Source organism: Streptopelia decaocto, assembly GCF_964273445.1.
Source record: "Streptopelia decaocto genome assembly, chromosome: 2".
Classification (NCBI taxonomy): domain Eukaryota; kingdom Metazoa; phylum Chordata; class Aves; order Columbiformes; family Columbidae; genus Streptopelia; species Streptopelia decaocto.
The window spans coordinates 26,671,576-26,694,023 of record NC_138655.1 but is presented as its reverse complement, the minus strand read 5'-3'; the positions used below and the strand labels follow the sequence as shown (position 1 = coordinate 26,694,023).

The following is a 22,448-nucleotide window of genomic DNA, read 5'->3' as shown; positions in this document are numbered from 1 at the left end:
GGCCTGCAGAAAATGGCCGGGCTTGTGTGCTTTCCCTGGGTAACACTGTCGATTGCCATAGCTGGAAGAAAAGTACTGTGCAAGATGGACTGACAGATTAGACCATCTCTTATGCTCTTAGAGCTCTGCATGAATGTGCATGTGCTTTTTAAAACTGGATTATCATCCTTATCTGTGTGTCATTAAAATTGTTTTACCTCTCAGCAAATAAATATTTATCTCTTAATCTGCCTGCATTTATTAGACCATAAATTGTTGAGGTTTTGCATCTACACATCTGCTAACTACAATGGGCTAGGAACTGTATACATAGCTTGAATTAATTGCCCTAGAAATTCGAATGGTGAACATTTGGGATTCCCAAACAAAAAGCTGTTTCATCACATCCAGGGTGACTTAAAAGCATTTCTGATAACTTGATATCATCATTGTGAATTGTTCTGTATGAACCTCTTTTGTTAACACGCTAAATGAATAAGTTCACACAAAAATTACATTTTATCTGCCTGTACAAATGGTATTTTACTTGAAGAAATCTGTGTTACATAAAAAGATCACCTTAAAAATTGTTCTTATCATGACAGGAATGCACAAAATGGCACTTTTACTCCTAAGGGACAAATTTTGTAAAAGAGACTATGAGTGATGAGTACAGTCATATATAGAATTATTGGTGACTAATATGTGGCTCTTTTTATAGGAACTTTTGCTTTAACTTCTTTAATATCTGCCAACGCAGTCGAGCGTCTTGTTCCTTCAGCCAGTGCTAATTTCACTACAAACAATAATTCTGGAATTTTGAGCCTGTCAGAATTTGAAATGCAGCGAATTGGAGTTGCAGCAGCAGTTTCATTTCTAGGTGGAATCATTCAGGTCAGTGGTGAACACATGCTCTGTATGCTACTAATGCATTGCGTTTGTGACAGCTATGACTTTTGTAATACACTTTTTTTTTTTTTTTTCCCCCCGCTTCTCTGGGAAAAACTGACCATGGGTCTGGTCTGATGTTCATGTATGATGGAATTTATGTGTTTTAAGAATTTGCTGCTTCTTTGCTGAGATGTAATAATTGTCTACACATGCGCCTAGGGTCTTCAAATATGAAGTAAAACCACATTCTAATGTAATATTCAGCTGCTGTTGGTGCTCTCTTCCATTCTCTTTCAGAAAAAACTAACAAAAACCAAAACAAAACAAATGAAAACACCCCCTCCCCCCCAAAAAAACAACCAAACAAAACCACAAACAAACAAACAAACTGACAGTTGTATTTTCTTCAGAACCACAGTACTACAGGCTTTAGTTGTGCTGTTCTTCTCTAAATGAGAAGTGGCTGTTTATTGCATTCCACTCTTCTAAATTTTTACTGGTAAGATTTTCAGTTACTGTATTTTAAATAATTACATGTAAGTAGCTGCTGATGTATTGGAAAGAAAAAACGTTTCTGGTTATCTGAAGAACAAATTTACATGGTCTATTATTAGTTTGCTTAATAATGAAGGAGCACATTTGAATACAAAGTGTATTTTTGTAAGGCTAGTATTCTTGTCCAAAGCTTTGTTTCCCTGTGGGGAAAATTGTGGTGCCTTATTCTGTGCTATACATAGCTATTAATGAAGTATAAACATGAGTCTTTATTACACAGTGACAATTAGGAAAAGAGTTCCTTTTTCTTTCACAGTAGAAATAACTTCTGCAGGCTCATGTTCTACATCTTGAAAAGGAAAACTAGGCTGGGTGGGAGTCCTGGTTCCCACTTTTACAGTACAGCATGCTATATATTAGTCCAGAAGGACCCCAGAAAGATGTATTTTGCTCTCTCCATACACCATTAGAAGCTACAAAACACTCTCAAAACACCCACTATGAACTTAAGAGCTGGACATTATAATGTCCATTGAAATAGGCCAAGTAGAGTTTTAAGTCGGTGACTCAGTCAACCTGAACTGTCCGTGTCTGTTTTCTCCAGATGGTCCATAGATGCCTTCAGTTCTGCAGCCTCTGATTTTGATATAACCAACACAACATACTAAATGAGAGGCTCACAGTCTGTACCGTTTCCTTCCAAGAGATATTCCCTGTGGCTGACCTTGTCTTCTTAGCCCATGCAACAAATGATCAGAAAGAGCACCACCACTTCTTGTTTGGTTTAATGGTGAAAAAAAGCTGCACTTTCCAGAACATGGAGGTTTGGGTGGTTTAAAATTCATTCTCAGAAACTGTATTCATGCATCAGGTAACATGATATCAGCCTTTTGATTACTGCGGAGAGAAATATTGCAACTAATGATTTCCAAAGTTCTCGTTATGTGATAAAAATTTTTACTGGCCATAAAGTGAGATTGACTACACAGTGAGAGTGGAATTTTAACAATAATACACTGAGCACGTTGTCATGGGAAGAAAGTATTGAAAGTGGACAAGAACCAAAAGGGCTTGAATTAATGAAATTGAGAGCTTTACTTTTTGCAGTTACGCATTTCTCTTCTTTTGGCTAAATCCCCATTCTCCTGTACTACATGTCAGGGTAAAACTGTGGAGCAGTAAAGACAGCTGCAAGGTAAGGTTCCCATTGCATTATCATTCTTGTATCCTCAATTTTAGTTTTAATTTTTTCTATTTTTTTTTTCACAAGTCCCACCTTCCATCTCTTCCATCTCATCACTTGCTTTTATAATTTGTTTCTATGATCTCTTCTCCTTTACTGTGCATTAGCTCAAGGCTGCTTTCCCCCACTTTCTCCTGTGTCGTTTTTTTTTTCCTTTCTCTGACAGCTCCTAATTTCATTCATATGAATTTAATCAAGACTGTATAACTGGTGAAAGCAAAATTTATTTCAAGAAAGTTACTCTTTAACGAACCTTTTAACATAGTATGGTGTACTGAAAAAGCTGCACAAAGGAACTATAGCCATGTACCTCTTAAACCACATTTTCTAGTGTGATCTTACTCTCTCTAAAATATTCTTCCAGCCCCTAGGACCTAAATATTGATAAATGAAAAATTCTGGAGACAATCCTAAAATATGTGAAAATTCTGTTCCTTTTACAGTGTAGGAAAAACCTGGTATTAGTACAAATAATCAAAATTTATTTACCTTTGGCATTTTTTGTACTTTATGATTTTGCTGTTCTGACTTCAGTTTTCCCTGTCGTTTTTCTGCATTAAGAAGGAAGAAAAATAATACAATATATAAAAAAACAATATGGGAAATCTACATTATGACCACAGCAAGAATAAAGTAGATAAGTAGAAATTTCTTTAAGAATATTGAACTTTCTACAGGTTATTGCTTAGTGGGTGAAAGGTTTTATGACGTAATATCATGTGATGCAATCATGTGCTCTCAGCTCAGCTTACTTTCAAACGGTGTTTATGCTGAAAAGTGGTGGCAGCCAAGCTGTGAACTGTGTGTCTGTTCCCAAGCATGGTGGGTTTAATTGGAGAGTCGATCTGGGCCTGTATAAATGCTGCAAATATTAAATATATCTGTCAAAGAAACTCACACACTATTAGATTTGGGAAGCTTACTTCAAAGCAACTTTTTGTCCCCTCTTTATCTAAACAGTTTATGTACATTGCTCATGTTGCAAGGACAGCAGGAATTTCCCATACCAGCTTATGCTGAAAATTACACCCACCTTCCTGATGTTTTCTGTTCTGTTTGCTTCATTGTTAGATCTTCACCATGGAAGACATATAGATGCACATTACATTTATTTAACTACGATGCCAATAAAGAGTAGGATTTACATGCTGATATAGCATTGCCGTTGTTTCTGGAAGTCCTGAGCTCCCTTCTGCAGTGAGTGATGGGGGACCAGCACAGGCTGCTGCTTGTTTACCTGAGTGGCTGCAGAAATTGTCTACCCCAAATCATACTCATGGTTTGGATGTATTTTACATAAACAGTAAAAAGTATGTTTGAAATGTGACCTTTTAGTTACTACCTGTGAAGTAAGGTCACAACCTCCACAAACACAAGATTTAAAGTAAAATAATTGCAGTTAAAAAAAAAAGCAAATATGAGAGCAATGCTGAAGTTGCTAAGTTCTGCAGTCCTGACACCATTTCCCCATAATTCACCATAATAACTTTCTTTGAAATGCTAATATTAACTGGTGTTTCTCTGTGATATTATGTACTTCACACTATTGTCTCTGTGGTTTTGAATCCACAGCTAAATAAACATTCATCTAATTCTCTGGAAACTCAGCTATTACACAGTTAGAAATTTCATATCCATACAATAGAAACTGATCTTAGAAGACAAACCAGAATTTTCCAGGGAATGGAGAATTTGTTTCCTATTGAACTTTACTACTGTGAACATTGTTTAAATACATGAATAGGCACACTGTTAGAACAAACAGCTAAACAAAATATCTGAAGTTAGTAATTATTGATTTTAGGCCTGACTAAATAAATTACTGCTCACTGAGGGTATAACGGTAATTATCGTTACTGGGGTCTAATATTGAATGGCAATCAATATGCTGATTGTAGTGCAGAGCCATTCACATGCTATTAGTGGGAAACTGAGAAAAAAACCCTCAGATTTAATCTCCCAAATGGAAGAGGGAATTTCTCACTAGAGGTTTCTGTGGTAAATTAAAAGCCACTCACTTGGGTATTTTTGTTTCTTTTGTGCTATTGAACCTGTAGCTTGCTGAATACAGGTCAGATTTATGCTGAAAAAATAAATGGTGTTTAGGCATAAAGGTTGATAACATTTGAAAATTATTATTTTAGCTTCAGAACAAAACAAAATAAAGCAAAAGAGACTGTGAGATATTCAGGATGGATGATATTCAGTATGGTAAACACAAAATAGTCCTCTTAGAAAGTATTGTAACAATCAACTCTGTGCCAAGAGCATGTAACTTTTTCAGGCAAGAGAATAGCAAATGCAAAAGATTATAGAAGTAAGAAACTGCTTTTTTATCTATTGAATATTCAGAACTCATTGTAAGGGGATATAATTTAAATGTAACTTAATATCTTAATATGGATCAGAAAAGGATTAAGTGTTATGCTAACCACAGTAGTATCTATAGGTGTATAACAACCTTGTCCAAAGAACTAAAGGCTGTCAAGTCTCTTTCTTTAGAGGAAAAGTGTGATTGCAGTCTGGGATAAGGGGAGAAAACACAGTAGTACAGAATAATACTTTGGATACTTCTCCTATATTCCTATAAAGTATCTACAATATTGGTAGATTCAGATGTAGTCCAGATTCCTTGATTAGAGAGAAATATTATTTTTTCATTATATGTCCATAGACTGAAATAAGTTCTGTAAAAGTTGCAAAAAAGCTGAAATAGTCTTCAAGGTGAAATATAACTGAGCCAAAGTCTACTCTATCTTCTAGCAGAGAAATCCAGCTTGTATATGGAATTGTGTTTATGAAATTGGGTGTTGAATTTCTCTTCCTGTTTTAGAATTTCTGATTATATACACATATTCTACTTCAAGTTGGTTCAAGTATTTCTCAGATACACAGAATGCAGATTTTAAATGTCCTTAAAATAGTTTCCTTTTAATATAAGTTTATAAAGTTTGTTCAAACAGAACACATAACTGCACAAACATCCTTGTTTCTCTGTAAAGAACATCAGTATTTTTATATCCTCCATCATCTGAGGCAAGCTCTGGAGCTCCCTTACTGGAATACCTGAAAACCAGAGACCTCGGTGTATGAAGCTGATGTACTATAACTAGAGGTAGTGGACTGGCAATACTTGATGTATTTGCTGTTACAATAATGTAGCATGAAAGCACCAAGTATCATTGTATATTGAAACATATGCATGGGGTCACTGGGATATCAGGAGGCAAAGGGTCCACGGGAGGAGCAAAGCAGTTGTGTGACTGGGTGGGAAGGGAAAACTGATGGCACAGAAACCTGGGGCTCCACAGGATGATGGGGCTTTCACCATGTGACTCATATCCTCGTAGCTTAGCACCTAATAAATTTGGTAACTGTTGAAATCACTAAGGTTGGAATCCTGATATAATCAAATTGGCAATTGGTAAGCTGGACCAAGATACAGCCCTTTTACTCAGGGCAAATATCAGTGGAGTAGGAAGGAGTTTTAGCACCACCCTCGCCTTCTGATTTAATTTACTTCATGTTGCTATGTTGAACTTTTATGGTGTTTATTGTGCTCATGTATTTGAGCAGGAGAGAATAATAAGCATTGCACGCAGACAGTTTTCCTGAGCCTGCTTTTCTTACTAAACTAATATTAGAGTCTGGTGAACTAGTGATGGGAGTAAAACAATGCAGGTAAACCCACATGGCTTCAGTGGGTTCCACTTTCAGCTAGACGCATCCTTCATAGAATCATAGAATCATTTCAGTTGGAAGAGACCCTCAGGATCATCAAGTCAAACCATAACCTAACCTAACTCTAGCACCAAACCATGTCGCTAAGAACCTCATCTAAACACATTTTAAACACCTTCAGGGATGGTGACTCCACCACTTCCCTGGGCAGCCTGTTCCAATACCTGACAACCCTTTCTGTGAAAGTTTTTTTCCTAATATCCAATCTGAACAACTGACACAACTTGAGGCCATTTCCTCTTGTCCTATCGCTTGTTACTTGGGAGAAGAGACCAAGACCCTCCATGCTACAACCTCCTTTCAGGTAGTTGTAGACAGTGGTAAGGTCTCCCCTCAGCCTCCTTTTCTCCGGGATAAACAGCCCCAGTTCCCTCAGCCATTCCTTGTAAGACTTGTGCTCACTTATCTTACAGTTTATTAAAAGGACCCCGGCTGGTTGTCCTATCATCAGGAACCTGCATAATTGCTGATACACATACCTTTGTCTTTTAGGTAGCAATGTTTATGCTGCAATTGGGTAGTGCCACCTTCTTGTTAACAGAACCAGTGATAAGCGCGATGACAACAGGAGCAGCTACACACGTTGTGACTTCCCAAGTGAAGTATCTGCTGGGAATGAAAATGCCATATATATCGGGACCACTGGGCTTTTTTCATGTGAGTTCAGTAAAAGAGATGGTTTATTCCACTAGCCAACATTTTCTTAAATAATTACACTATTTGGCTATATATAAGTGTAAGAAATTTCTTATGGATGTGTGTAAGTGAACCGAAGATGTACTACCAAAACCTTCATCTCACTCTGTCTGTTTGTAAGAAGAGGTTAGGAAAACCTGATGAAGGATCAGCAGGAAGGAGTCTTATTTTGAAAGAATACAGTAATCAATTTAAGATATGTGCATTACACCATCAGTAATTCCATTCCTTAACCTGAGCAATTACACACTTGTACAGGGAGGGTTAACTCTTTCTGTACCAGCATGTGGGAAGGATATAGTATTATATATTCCAAATCTCATTCTCAACATATTTTCTTCATATTTTGCTGAACAAAACCTGATGATCATTGTGGTAAAAGGAACATGACCCATGGTTTGTGGATCTGCCATGTAAAAATTAACCTACTGCTATATGATGTGGTCTTACTTTGCCATAAACACAGCAAGTATATATCTTTAAGGTAATTTTTATCAAATGCACAAAGCTTTTTCATATAGTGTTATGGTCACTCCCTTTGGAAAGTAGATATTGTTGGCTGAAACCTTAAAGGACAAAGTTGTATAATCTTATTGCATAAAAGAGAGAAGAACGTATTATTTAAGGTAACTTATTCCAGCAAACCCTTAATTCAGGTGTTTTGAGCATAATCTCTTGGCAGAAACATTAATAGTATTACTAGAGTATCTGTCAAAATGATATTTCGCTCATAATAAAGCTTAATTTACTTGCTGAGGTGATATTTACATTGCACTGATAGCAATTAATGCATTGATTACCAGATGAAGTTAGGCTTCATCTGGTTAGCCACTATATTTTCTTGCTCTGCTCTGCTCTTTATTTTTTCTTATTATTTTGGGAAATGTGTTGTTGTGAACTTTGTGATAAGATGATGTCACTTTTTAGAATGTTATTTCATGTTATTTTATAAATTTGACAAAATTTCATACGGATAATCCGTTGGTAAGTTTTTTTACAGGACCAATTTATTAATGAGAATTAGGGGCATGTAATAAACATGAGTAGTTTGCCTTGTAAATATGTCACTAAAAGTGTCATAGCCAGTTGTGAGACTGTTACAAATGATTCATCATATATTAAAATATTTTTTAATTCTTTAAAAATATTTTCATAAATACCACTTAATATAAAATGTGACTAGCCTCTTTTTCATGGTGTTTCCATGGAGACTATACATACACATAGGAATACTGTCAACTTGTAGAGACGACTGGTCTTAAATACCAGAGCCAAGACATAATCAGAACATACATTATGAGCAATAATAAAGAACAGCAGTGACACGAAGAAGTGTTTCCATGGTGGTGTGCTGATGATATCATAAATGAGGTCATTCAAATGCTTTGAAAGAAATCTATTCCCTTATCCCTTGTATTTTTTAATGTATCTGAAACAAGTTCCTTGCCCTTCATTTTACTTTTGAAATCAACCCCCTTTGAACATCTTCCAAATGAAAATTTTCTTTTTTTTTTTTTTGAGGTTCTGAATTGTGTGAAAACAAATGAACAAACAAAAAAATTCTCTATACAACTTAATAGAAAAAATAAAATGTCTCCATATTTAGAATGGACAATTTTACCATAAAAATAAGTTTCTGATAGCTGTTCAGACTTATGGATTACTTTAAGAAGGTCCAGTATCTCAGTCATAACCACGGATTAATATTTTAACATTTTTTTTTTTAGTGTGGTGGTAGTTTTATATGAAAATTATACTAATTAGATATATGTTAGTGTGCACATGTAACCAGAGAGTGAAAGGCAAATTTGTCATGTGTCTCCAGACATGAGCTCTTTACTGCAAATGCTTGAGACCTAACAACGAGTATTTTTGCTTATATTCTTTTTCTTTTTCCATTCCAAAACACCTCCCACTCACGAAGCCAATTGCTTTGCTTCAGGCAGCCTCTGGATTCGCAAAACAAGAATAGGAATGTTTAATAAAGTGGGATAGGAGGATTGAAAGTAAAGAAGGCCAGTGAAATGGACTCTTTATAGCAAGTGAGATCATGATTAAATGTGTAAAAATGAACTTTGCATATGGAGAACAAATCTGCTACAGTGGTGTTGAGCCTATGGGAGTTTTGTGTTTACACATAGTTTATGTAATTTATTAAATTTCGTTTTCCCTGTACGTGGTTTGTAACACTTCAATTGAGCTGCACATTGAAGCATTGATTGGTATTGTATAAATGGAAATGGTAAGATGAAAGTGAAGAAGAAAAATAGTGAGGAAGGACTACCTGTAAAGAACTAATTTTTACAAGGGACGAAAAATGTGTCATCAAGTTTTATGTAGTATCTGAAAACATAAAAACATATATATATTTGCCCTTTATCCATATGTAGATATATTTATCCTTCCACAAGTTTCTGAGAAAATGCAGCACTGCAAAATATACTCCTGCAACAGAACAAACCTACTTTGCAAAATGGGGTCTTTTGTGGTTGTGTGGTTGTGTTGCAAGTCTGTTGCAAAATCCTTGCGGTGCTGCTGCACCTAGCTGAAGAAAACATACAGGTTCCCACTATCAGACCTTTTTCCCCGCCCCGCCTCCAGTTTGTTCCCTGTACAGTTCACTATAGTTGCCTGTACGTTTTTCCTACAGTGTATTGTATTCGTCTAGCAAAAATCAGAATGGAATATTTTTGAGAATGTAATGAGGTCATCTATTGTTAAGCTGTATTAAGTGTTTTAACTATTATGCTCTTTTAAATGTTTTGTTTGCTTCAGCCTCTATACTAATATTAAAATTAATCTTTTGGGTTTTCATGTGTACCTTAAAAAAAAAAAAAAAAAAAAAAAGAGCTCAGAGGATTTCATTGTTACATCAGAATACAAGTTCTTTCTAGAAGATAAACCATTACAATGTTCATTATTACCCTATGGAAGTATGTGAAAATATAGTGGACATCAAAACCATTCATTTCCCATGAGAACAGGGACATTCAGTGTCCATTTATATGTATGTGCAACATTAGAATATTGTTTTTTCACTTATGTGCAAATTTACATTGCCAAAATATTCACTGATTCCTCATAATATTGTCAGATCATTTCCATTAAAAAGATTTATACAAAACTTACAATAAAAATAGAAAACAAGAGGCAAACAGCTCAATTAATATATGATTGCTGTATTTTAAAATTTTGTTAAATATATAATAACACAAAAAATTTCTTCATACACTCCAATAGCAATCTAAATTGTGCTACAGAATTTTTAAATTATTTCAGTAAGTGCAGCATCAAACTACGTAAAATACTGGATTCATAATTATGTTTGTGATGAAAATATTTCTGAATATTTCTTTTAAATAAAATGTCAGTGTTATTAAAAGTTTGAGCTTTAGGTGCTTACATTTAGGATTTGCACTTTCCCCTCAGATGAGTACAGTGACTGATTGGACAGTATAACTTGTGCACCGTATAGTGTAGAGAGGTAGTTATAGTATATGTTAAGCGCATTCATGTTAGGAGCCACATGCTCTTTTTTTTTCCCTGAAGAGTCTGTGAATGCTTTGTGAAATGGTCTCCTGGCTTTGTCAGTCTATCATGAAATGGGTGTTTTTAGTTTTTCAGAGAACGAGTATCCGGGAGCAGACTGGTCAATGGAAGCTCTTTAGTCTGATGTAGTAATTGATTTAATATTTATGTATTACTGTGCAATTATTTCAGTGTACTACAGACACTTTAGACACAGGACTGTCAGTGTTATTGAGCTATTACAAATTATGAAGCATTGGTAATCCTATTCTTTTTCATTTATTGGCTGATATAGACAACATACTGAAGGCTACAACTTGAAGAGAAACAGCAAAGAATACACTAGGTGGTTCATACAAACTGTTTGTCACAAATTGTAACAAAGTTGTGACAAAGGTCTACAAGATTTGGCTATGTATTTTAAAGATTAAATGGAAGCTTTTTAGCCAGTTTGTAAAGACAGAAATTCTAAAAGTTTATGCATATTTATTTGTAATCCTTCATTAAAATTATATTTATTCACCCAATCTTACGTCTCACTTTGGCTAGGAAAATGAAATTAAACACCATTAACACAAGTAACTAATGTTGACTCTTCAACAGACACTTCAGAACAATCCCACACCTCTTTACCTTTGACAATTAGGAATCAATCAATTTCTTCCCTTCTCAGCCTTTGCTGAGTTTGTGGGCACAGTTTGCAACAGAGTTTTCCAGATTGCCTCCTTTTGTCCTAATTAATCACAGGTTCTGCTTAGGCGCTGAACCAAGTCCAGTGCTCTCTTGAAAACGCATTCTAGGAAAATTCTGGGTAAAGAGACTAGTCCCAAGCCACATAAGACACAATCCACATATTGTCTGATTACTGTGGGGCAATAAGTGGTTAAAAACTGTGGTTTGATTAACATTCTTTAGATTTATGACATATGTAGATCATATTATTTAACAAGTTGATTTTAAAATGTTTTCCTGTCTTCTGACAAACATTTGTGTTGAGTTATGCTGTGCATCCATAACCAAAAGACCAAGGGCTAAATTTCAAAGAACTGGACTATTTTTTCCTCTTTGTGAGGAAAATTACATTTTGTCTCTTTTTCTGTAACTATTTTTTCCCCCCTTATAGATTATGTAAATATTATTAGAAAAGATGAGAGGGGAAAAAATGGGAAGGCATTTTAATTTACTCATTCTTTGAAATGAGTATCATCTCTTCAAGGAATGACAGAATCAGAACAGTGGCAAAAAATGTTATCAAATCTTGACCACCTTTCTGCTGGAACAGGGTTCTTTCCTAAGAAAATTTTTTCTAGTACTTTTTCTGGTCCAGTATAAATATATGTATTTAAGCTCCAAATTGTCAAACCTTGTTAGCATTATACATGTATTTGAGAATAGGTTCTCTGAGGCAGAAAATTGTTAATCTTTTTTTGATAAAACTGCAAAACTACAAGTGTCACTTTTCATTTATTTTAGTGGTCTTCTCAGATGTTGCCAGAGAAAATCATTTATTTACTTATATTATTAGTGCATTGCTTGATTTTATTATTCTTAATGTTGTGGTTTAAAAAGAAGTTGTGACACAGTCTAAATCTACATCCTGGATTTTAACTTTTTGTTCTCTCTGTGGTTGACGTTTCAGCTACACAATAGTTCACATAATATAAATGCAGAATTCAAGGGACTGAACCAAACCTGTTTTTCTGCCCCCCCTGCAGCTGTAATAAGCATGTGTATTATATTCATTTGCATTCATCTTGTTGATCCAGCCAATAGACTATTGCTTTTATTTATGAGGCCTGAAAATAACTTGCGATAAGGATCGGATTATTTCTTTGTTTATTGGGACAGAAGTTCCCTCTAACTTTCTTCAGCCCTTCTAACCATTCCAGTAAACTTGTAAAATTTTTCACTACTTTCTGTTGATCTGTTGTCATACTGATTTATGTCTCATTTTCTGGACCCTTAAATTCAGAGTGGAACTGACATTACAGTTCACAGTGTCATCTGTGCTGGTATGAAGACAAGTGCATTCTTTTGAGTCTGTTACTTACAACACTGTATTCATCACCAGAGATCCCTGCTGATCATCACCACTGGTCATTCTAGGCCTATTCCATATTTCTGTTCTATTTGTTCCTTATATTTAGCACCATATTGCCTTTCTTCATCATAGACCCAACTATATTTTTCTAACCATATTTTAGAGTATGTTGCACACCTTAACATTTGGAAAGCCGAGTGCCTCCCATTTGCGGCTCCATAGCACTGCTCTGGTCTTCTTTTTGTCTTTTAACACTGCAGTCTGACTCTCACTTGCAGTGACATAGCCAGAGCCTGCTGTGGCAGGACTTTGAACCTCATGGTCCAGCACGTCCCATCCCTTACAGCCTTGCAGCAGCAATTTCTGTACCTTGCCATGCAGAGTTTTCCCTGGAAAGCACTTGCCACTAATGTGTGAATCACCCCATCTTGCCCTTCCTTCTTTTTACATCTTGCTTTGCAGCTTTTAAGTTTATGCTAGGGAAAGAAACAGGACTTAGGAGATAATTTTAGTTATTTAAATAGCCAATAACATGTGTACACAAAGCCTGACAGCTAATTAGTGTTTGCAGTGTCTGGACCTGATCAAATTGCGTTCCATGGAGCACTCTGTAATGGGAAAGAGCAACCCACAGCGAGACTCAGTGCGCCCTGCTGAAGAGATGCAGTTACTCTGGAAAAATATTTGGATGGATCACCTTGTGCTCTGGAGAGGATGTCCTGAAGAACATGTGCAGCTAGGAAGATTCCTGTTTCTCTTCCTTTTCCTCTTCCTTTTCCTCTTTCTCTTCTCTTCTCTTCTCTTCTCTTCTCTTCTCTTCTCTTCTCTTCTCTTCTCTTCTCTTCTCTTCTCTTCTCTTCTCTTCTCTTCTCTTCTCTTCTCTTCTCTTCTCTTCTCTTCTCTTCTCTTCTCTTCTCTTCTCTTCTCTTCTCTTCTTCCTCTCCTCTCCTCTCCTCTCCTCTCCTCTCCTCTCCTCTCCTCTCCTCTCCTCTCCTCTCCTCTCCTCTCCTCTCCTCTCCTCTCCTCTCCTCTCCTCTCCTCTCCTCTCCTCTCCTCTCCTCTCCTCTCCTCTCCTCTCCTCTCCTCTCCTCATCCAGCCTGTATTTTCTTTCCCTTTTTGTTCTTCCTCTGTCTCCTTCTCTTTCCTTCCCCTTCCCCCTTTTTGGTTTTTAAAATTCTTCCTCAGAAATAACTTTCACTATTAGAATTGATGGATGTTATGAACTAAGGACACTGAAAATAAACCTTTGTACATGTAAGCATCTCTCAACATTTTTGTGCAACATTCATTTATCTCACTGAATTTAATGAGACTGAATATGAAAAGCATACACGTTGTATTTACTGGAATTTTCTTGTTTGCTTCTAATGAAAGAAATATGTGAATACATCTATATAAATATTTTCCATATATTTTTGAGTTTTCAAATGCCCATTATATTTTAGCAATCATAAATTGATGATATTCTTCCGTGCAAAAGCTTAAATTAAGGCCAGCTTGTCAGGTGGCTCATCTCCTGCAGTATTGATTCAGCTCTCGTGGATACTTTGAATTGTTTGAAGTTGCAGAGAATATGTGACCCAGAATGACATATTTTTTAATCTGTGATTTTTATTTGTTGCTCACTGTAGATTTATGCCTACATATTTGAGAATATTGGATCAGTTCAGCTGGAGACTTTACTCCTCTCCTTGCTGAGCATTGTGGTGCTTGTTCTTGTTAAAGAACTGAATGAGAAATTTCAGAGAAACATTAAAGTTGTTCTTCCTGTTGATCTACTTTTGGTAAGTACAAAATCAGACTTTTTGCTTTACAAAACTTTCAGTGGTACAACTAATCTGTTACAGTTTACTGTGTTGTCTATAGTTACCCACAGCCACACCTGCCACCTATTATATGAATAGCTATTTTTCATGGCTGTATGTTGAATGTAAGAACAGGAAACAGTTTGGCTAAACAATTAAGAAAGAAGTGACATATGCTCCCAATTTGTATAATATTTTTCATGTGTTTACAAGTTTTTACACAATAACAAGAAAATGAACTCTAGAATGTTAAAGTGTAAGAAGTTTGATATGGAAAATGAAAAGTAGTTCGCACATTGAAACTCCAGGCAAGGCTTATGCTAGGGAGTTGTGGCTCAGATGTTGCTTGTTATTTATGTGATACAAAGTTAAATATCTATGCTACAGCTTTCTGTAATTTTCCTTACAGTTTTCCTTTCACATGGCATAGACTAAATTGAAATTAGCTATTGCATTATAAATCCCTACTTAAAGGATTAAGCAAATAAGCAGATCTTAGTTTATTTTGCCGCTCCTTCACATTTGCAAAAATTTGTGGAATATACTTCCCTGTCTTACTGGATTGACGTATGAAGAAATTGTATGAACACTGTCATGTGTTTATGTATGGCAATAATAGGGACCATGTGAGAAGCTAAAAGCAATAGAAATATAACATTTTACTCTGTATTGAATCAATAGATAATTGCTACATCCGTTGCCTGCTACTATGCTGACATGGAATACGTCTATGGGCTAGAAGTTGTGGGACATATTCCTGATGGGTAATGTGTTTTTTATTAGCTTGTGGCTTTTAAATATGTTTACTTCTGAGAACAGTCTCTGAAGAGGTCAAAGTAGTTTTCTGAAATAAGAAATGGCAAAAATCTATTATGTTCATTTCCAACCTCCTCAAATACTCTCTCACAATTCAACCCCACGTTAACAAGCTATATCTGTACGCAGATATTCTTGTACATTTTCATAGCTTTTTTTTACTTCGTGGAATAAAAAGCAGGTACTAAGTACGTGATGATGGCTAATGGATCTATATAGCAGGAGGGCAGAGCATTCTCTACAAGATTGTTGCAACCTGCTTTTTAAGGGTTGCCGTGGGTTATTGCAGCAGAAAGGACTTGCCATGAGATAAGGTTTGTAGATTACTACACTTCGTTCTTCTCCACTCACTTACGTAGTAATTTTAGAAAGTGTGATTTCTGAGGAAAAGTGGAGGATTTAGATATGCTTAATCTAGAAAAGAACACTCTGACTGCAGATAGAGATACCTTTTTCTCCATGACCTTGGAGATAAGGAAAAAATGTATTCACTATAATCAGATGGAAAGAGAAGTTAGATTAGATATTGGAAGGTATGTTGAAACTCTAAGGGTTGGTAAGGAATATTGTGTATAAGAAAATTAGGGAATGCTTGCTAATTATCTTTCAGTGAGAGAGTTATTTTGTAAGGATCCCTTCATAATTCCTCAAATCGAAGTTTGTAAATGGAAAACTCCATCTGAAATAGTTTTATATTCCCATACAAATTCTCCCCTGCACTTCTCCACAGACTGAGATTTTATTAATCTAGAATATTGAAAAAATGTCACTTCACAAGTATTTAAAAAATTAGCAGTACTTGGAAAGATTGTTTCTCTTTTATTTTCATAAATTGCAGGTGTATCAAGGCTATGTACCAGGCTTTGCAAAAAGGACTGTCTTTATTTTTTGTAGGTTACCATCACCAAAAGCACCACCCATGAATGTCCTGCCTGAAGTAGTCACTGAAGCTTTTGGAGTAGCACTGGTGGGTTATGTAGCATCATTAGCTCTAGCCCAAGGCTCTGCTAAAAAGTTCAAATACACTGTGGATGACAACCAGGTAAAACTCTTTCTCCTTGGCCTCAGTAATCCTTGAAATTGCTTCGCCATTCTGGAAATATATTATAGATGAATATCCAGTAGGAAAGTGTAAGTTCCATATGCATTCTGAGACCTTCCAGTGATTACAGTAAAACCTGAATCTAGTTCGCATCAGCTCTGCAGAATGCCCTACTTGGTTGAGCTGCTCCTTTTGGGGAAGCACGTCCTTCAGAATAATCTTATAATTTGGTGCATTTGGGTGTTAATGTGTTTTCCAGTGCTCTAAGACGGGACAGCTTCTCCTCTGGCAGCTGAGCTCTTAAAGACCAGTTAAGATGTTAAATCAACCATTGACTAAAGAAACAAAGTAGTTCTAAAAGTAAGCCAGATATTTATAGCATCAGGACATACCTGATTTTATAAAACGAAGTTATGCAAAGTAGAAATCTCATTTGAAATAAAGGTTTATTTGTATAAAGGGAGCAGGGTGAGTTCAGAAAGTGCTGCCAAATTTGCAGCCATGGGAGAGTGCAGAGTTCCACATTACAGTGGACATGCTGGAACAAAAGTGGTATGTTACTTTCTGTACTACCCCACCACTGGTCATGGTGGGTGGGTAACACCAAGCTAACTGGAAATCCACTGAGTCAAGAATTCAAGCACTGTTGTAAGAAATGCTCAATTTTAGATAACTGGCAATAGTGCTGTGTGATGAAAATGCTGCCCCTGCCTTTGTCTTAAGTGATTTGGAATAAATGATGTAAGGTCGAAAGAAGAACAGTTAGTTTTGCAGCTGGAGGTCTCTGAACACCCTAGCTAGACAGGTCAGTCTTGCTACCTCAGTTTACAACTCTTATGTCATTGGAAAATATGGTGGTAATGTTCTTGTCTACTCAAGTCTCTCAGATACTTTTCAAAATGAATATATTTGGTCATGAATTTCTGTTGACGCTTCAGAGTCATGTTTTCTATGTAGCAGAGGGAAAATGTTTTGAGCTTAATACAGGCCAGGCTTTAGGGCAAAATGTTGCCTTGTCTCAAGGGTGCTAAATGCAGCACCGCAACCTGCATGTCTTTCTGCACCTTTGGAAAACTTATAGCATGCACAGCTTAATTACCAAGGTGTTGGAAACTACATGTATGCCTGCATCGTATAATGGAGCAAAAGAGCAAAATCTCCATGACAACAGAGGGCAGTGGGCTGGTGCAGCTCTGTTGCATTCAGGGGCCAGGCACAGGAATCTGCCTGGTGGCATGTGGATGTGCAATGATATCTGGGGAGCTTTAAGGTGGTGCTCTCCTGTGCTCTGAAGCCAATGTTATGATGAGGTGTTGCCCTGGCTGAATACAATACCGTTTGTGTCCACTGCTATCAGTACTGATGTGTTGTCTTGGACGTTGCCCTCAGCAGATGAATGAGGTCCTTATATTTTGGGCAGCCAGGTTAGGGCGCTTGCTTAGAAAATGCTGTTGAGCTCAGGCTGCAGATACAAGGTGGCTTCCCCACTTTTTCTTCTTTTCCTTTCTGTTCAGACATGTCTGCATTTTGACTCTAAATAAACACCAAATATATTTGTAAGGAAAGACAGCATACCAATAGTATTGCCACCATACTTCACTTTCACTAAAGCATGCTCAAAAGAAAAAAAAATCACTGGCTGTCTTTTTCCAATAGAGTCGTAAGCCAGAAACAACCTGGGCACTGTCCAGATCCCACTACTTGAGACTCTGGCCTGTTAAAAAGCAGATGTGTATCAAGATGTAAATATTTTGGCTGAATTTCATCTTCAAAACTTAGCAATACCATTTATTCTGTGAACAAAATGTGCCTCTTCCTTTTGATGAATCTGGTTCAGCAGCTCTATCATTCAACTTGGTTCCGATATGTTAGAAGATATATTATGTTGGGACATCTTTTATCATGTATACATGTGATTTTTTTTCCCTGAAAAATATGACCATCCATTGTCATTGTTAATATTTACATTGGGGACTCCTTTGTTGGCAAGAAGGGTTGAAATGACAGAATAGGAAAAAAACCCATATTTTATTTAACAACTTTGCAGGAATTTTTGGCTCATGGCCTCAGCAACGTGATTCCTTCATTTTTCTTTTGCATACCAAGTGCTGCAGCGATGGGACGGACGGCACTTTTATACAGTACTGGTGCCAAAACACAGGTAATGGGTTAGAGTGAAGTATGTAGGGGAATTAAGGCTAAGATACTTCTCACTGGAACTTCTACTGACTTATCCATTGTATTTTTCTATTCTCCCTTTTACTCTGTCCTGGGAAATGACTCTGATCTGTCATTTTTAACAATCTGCATGGAATTGCATTCAACAAGCAACTGTCTTACGAGAAAAGCTAATGGTTCCACTTGTTCATTTTTTGCCTGTTTAATTCAATATAAACTTTAAAGTCTGTGGCAGTTCGGAGGTTAGGAATTGTGTTTTCAGACTGCAGGAAACTACACACAAGACCCTTCAGATTTATGTGAATTTGTCAGCACTGTAACAAAACTGCCCTCTAATGGTGTTTAATAGATTTAATGGTACAGGTGAAATGGAAGTTTTAGCAAAACTCAGATTTAATTTAGTGCTTCTATCTGATTTTCAAAATAAAGTGAAAGTAACCTTAAGAGCTGCTTTTCAGGAAAACAACCAAGCAAAAAAAGCAAAACAAAAAAACTGTCTCCCAACTTCTGCCTTGTGACATAGTGTACTTGTCCTGTCCCTCAGTATACCTTGAGCCCATAGAGATGACACTGTGTTTTTTTAGGAGTTTTTGGGCTGTTTCCTACTGTTGGAAATGAAGCCCACAAGTTCTCCTTGCAGTAGGTCAGAAAACAGGGAACTGCAATTGATGAAAACAATAATTGGGACCTTGTGAGTCTGTTACCTGTCAAAATCATTTGCTACAAGAGATGTAGCAAACTCCTCTTCTGTGACCCTCGCATATGATGGCACCTCATGGGCCATGGAAACAGGGACATTAGCGGGGCACCCCCCTAAGCACTGCATCTCCCTCCTTATTCTGAAACTCAAGTATCCATTGGTGTCATCCTGCCATATAAATGTTGTGTCCTTTGGAGTTTGTTGTTTGTTTGTCTTTTTATAACTATTGCTCTTGCCTATGTAAAGGTCATTAATTATGAGGAAAAGTGTAATGAGGTACAACTGACGTGCCTAAGTACAGCTAAGAGGTGCTGTTTCTTCTTGACCATGTCCTGCAATTATTTCTCATGTAGGCACCATGATACTTAGAAATGATACAGGGCTTTGTTTCAAAACTTTACATATTAATTACCTGCTAATTAGCCAACACAGTACTCTGAACTTGATTAATCATACTGAATAATTTATCCAATAATAATATTTAAAAAACATTTATATACAAATAACTTAGCTACCAGTTTGCTATTAGCTATTTCGTATCTTTGACTTGGATTCAATGTCATACCAGGTGTCCTCATCCTCACAGACATCCTCTTCTGTTACCTGTTTACATATTGTCTGTACAATTTGCAGTTATACTGCATCATGGCTTTTCCAAGGAAGATGTAAGGTAACCTCAAGACCTATACTTGAAGGCCTACAACCTGAAGGCATGTAGGATATCTGAGCACTTTGGCTCTGGTACATGTAGGTAAAGGCCCCAGTAGAAGGTTATTAAATACATGAAATGGAAAAAGAAACCACCATAGTTTGATTTCAAGTTAGGAAGTACATGTTAAAAATAACAAGGCTCTGCTTGGTTTTATCCATTGGTTTTACAGTGTAGCAGAGCCTTAATTTGAAAGAGTATGTCCACATGTTATCACTATGAGCGTATTTTAATAAACATAAAACTCTCTCTCCTACCTTTTTTGGGGCTGTCTGAGTAGAATGAAGACATGAGAAGAACACCACTAATAAATGTTGGTCAGATCATAGGCAAAAAGAAGAGCAAGGGGTTGCTTTGACTATATAAAGAGAAGTCAGTTTACTCTGGCACATGCAATGGAAGAAATGCAAGGAGCATTTCAGGGGCTCAGAGCAGCCTCTTTTTCTCCAACAGCTATACCTGGGATTCAGTGATGTCATTTATTATTGGAAATGACCTTCTCCTGGGAGAAAACAGAAGTGAGGGACTGTATCATGAGCTAGAAGTGTCCTTGTGTCCTTCAAGTATAATCAACACCTTTTTCACTTTTTTTTTTTTTTTTTTTTTTTGGGAAGGCAGAAAGAGGGAAAAGTTCCCTGTGGCTTTACCAGCAGATTTTGTGTCTCTTTTCCTGTAAACACTCTGTCTATCATTCTTGATGGTATTTTTAAGTACACCATGGCTTTAATTTTCTAGTGTTTTAACAACTTGTCTGGTTTTGTTTTTAACAACTTGTCTCTTAAAATGATCCCTAATTATTTTAGTAAAGAAACATATTATCAATATAAAAATAAAGCAAGCATCTGTCTACATATCATCAAAAACCTTCTGTGAATCTGGACTGTATCTTAATGAGAGCAGAAGTACTTTGCTTTTTGAGCAGCCAGAGTGGAGTAGGAGACTGCACTTTTATTGTAGTTTTCCATCAGATTAATACTATATAATACTAATGTTCAGACCACAGATATTTGTCTGGATTCATGTCACCTGCATTTATTATAATTTTTAATATACTAAAAAAAATGTTCCTACATTTTCTAAAGTAAAGCTCACTGATATTAACATGAAATCATTGGTGGTTTCTGACTTAACATAATAATTTCCTTTTAGTGTTGATCCCAATAAAAGAAGTTAGAAATCTTGCACAAAAATGATGACACAGTTCTCTGCATATAATTTTGGTCAGTGCTATGGCAGATCTGTTATTTAGTGCAATACAGGGTGCATGACTATAAATATGTCACAGAATGACAGTGGGTGCTGTGAAACTTCTGGGATGAGATATTGCACACACGCTCCATTGAACAGCTGAGAGTGTAAGCGATGCCGTGGTTGGTGTCTGTGTGTGTCAGCAGGGTCTAACATGGGTGTTGAAATCTCTTACTGATGAGTAAGCCTTTTCATATATTTTAATATTATTTTATTGTTAGACTGAATGATCTGCTTTTTTATTGTTTTAGGTGGCTTGCCTTATCTCTTGTGTATTAATTCTTGTGGTGATCTATGCCATTGGACCTATGCTGTACTGGCTGCCTATGGTACGGTACTTATCTTCTTTTTTAAAGATTATATTAAACGTTTTCTAGTTACTTATTTTTTTTTTTTTCACTGAAAACCAGTACTACTTTTAAATGAGTTCTGTTTAATTTCAATGGGAGAAAGAATAGTAAGGGCATAGCAAGTCTCAAAATCATAAAATACAGAGGTGACAATATAATATATGTAGATTTTACACATATGTAGTTGCATATATAGGCTATCACATAAGTATATAAGAAAGCATTTCTCTTCTACTTAATTTTGGCACCTATTTTATGAAAAGAATACATGCAGATAGCTGTGAATTTGTAAATTGACAAAATGCAGTAGAAATTAACGAAGATCCACAATTTCTCTCTAGTTATGTATATGTGGTATGACTTTGCTTTTCAAATAGATTTGACACAAATTTTTGTAGATAGTGATCTAAACTGAATTGCAGAAAGATTATGAGATATTCTTTTATCTCTGTCATGGAATACACCTTCTACACTAGGACTCTGTAAAGCAACGTGGTGTGTTTTTGCCTACATTAAAAAAAAAAATCATGTGTTTCTTGATATTTTATTTCTTTTCTATGTTTTTTTCAGCCTCCCTCTCCACCTGTGCACTGCAAGTCCTTCGCTTTGTACTCCATCCTTTTTGGCTTCAAATCATTTCTTCAACCATTTCCTCCTGCTTTCTGATTTAGAGAACAATAACTTATTTTGTTTGCCTCAAAGTTAATGGATTTTTTGCTCTAGAGACCTTGTCTAGGTGATGACGAAGGGGAACTGAAATTCTTCACTGTGTAGAAGTTGAGTACTGATTTGCTTCTGAGTTCTCCAGACTCATTGGTCTGGTGACACATAGAGAGTCTAGGGACATCCTGAAGTTTCTGACATTTTCCTCACAGTCAGGTGGCCTATAGATTGCCTGCAGGACAGAAAAAATAGGCTTGATGCTGTTACATTTGTGTCACAAAGAAACCAGTGCTTATCCTGTTTTTGAAACACTAACTTTTTT

The 22,448-nt window shown here is 36.3% G+C and overlaps 1 protein-coding gene across 1 annotated transcript in view; it reads left to right on the top strand.

The window, feature by feature from the left end:
• The window catches only part of SLC26A7 (solute carrier family 26 member 7), a gene marked incomplete at its 5' end in the record, with an annotated part of 66,520 nt that overhangs the window by 21,140 nt on the left and 22,932 nt on the right, over positions 1-22,448 (top strand). The window contains 7 exons of the mRNA XM_082046305.1: positions 701-877; positions 6,846-7,006; positions 14,247-14,399; positions 15,102-15,184; positions 16,131-16,278; positions 18,326-18,439; positions 21,365-21,442. Coding sequence (XP_081902431.1) covers positions 701-877; positions 6,846-7,006; positions 14,247-14,399; positions 15,102-15,184; positions 16,131-16,278; positions 18,326-18,439; positions 21,365-21,442 — 914 coding nt within the window. The remainder of the gene's footprint in view (positions 1-700; positions 878-6,845; positions 7,007-14,246; positions 14,400-15,101; positions 15,185-16,130; positions 16,279-18,325; positions 18,440-21,364; positions 21,443-22,448) is intronic.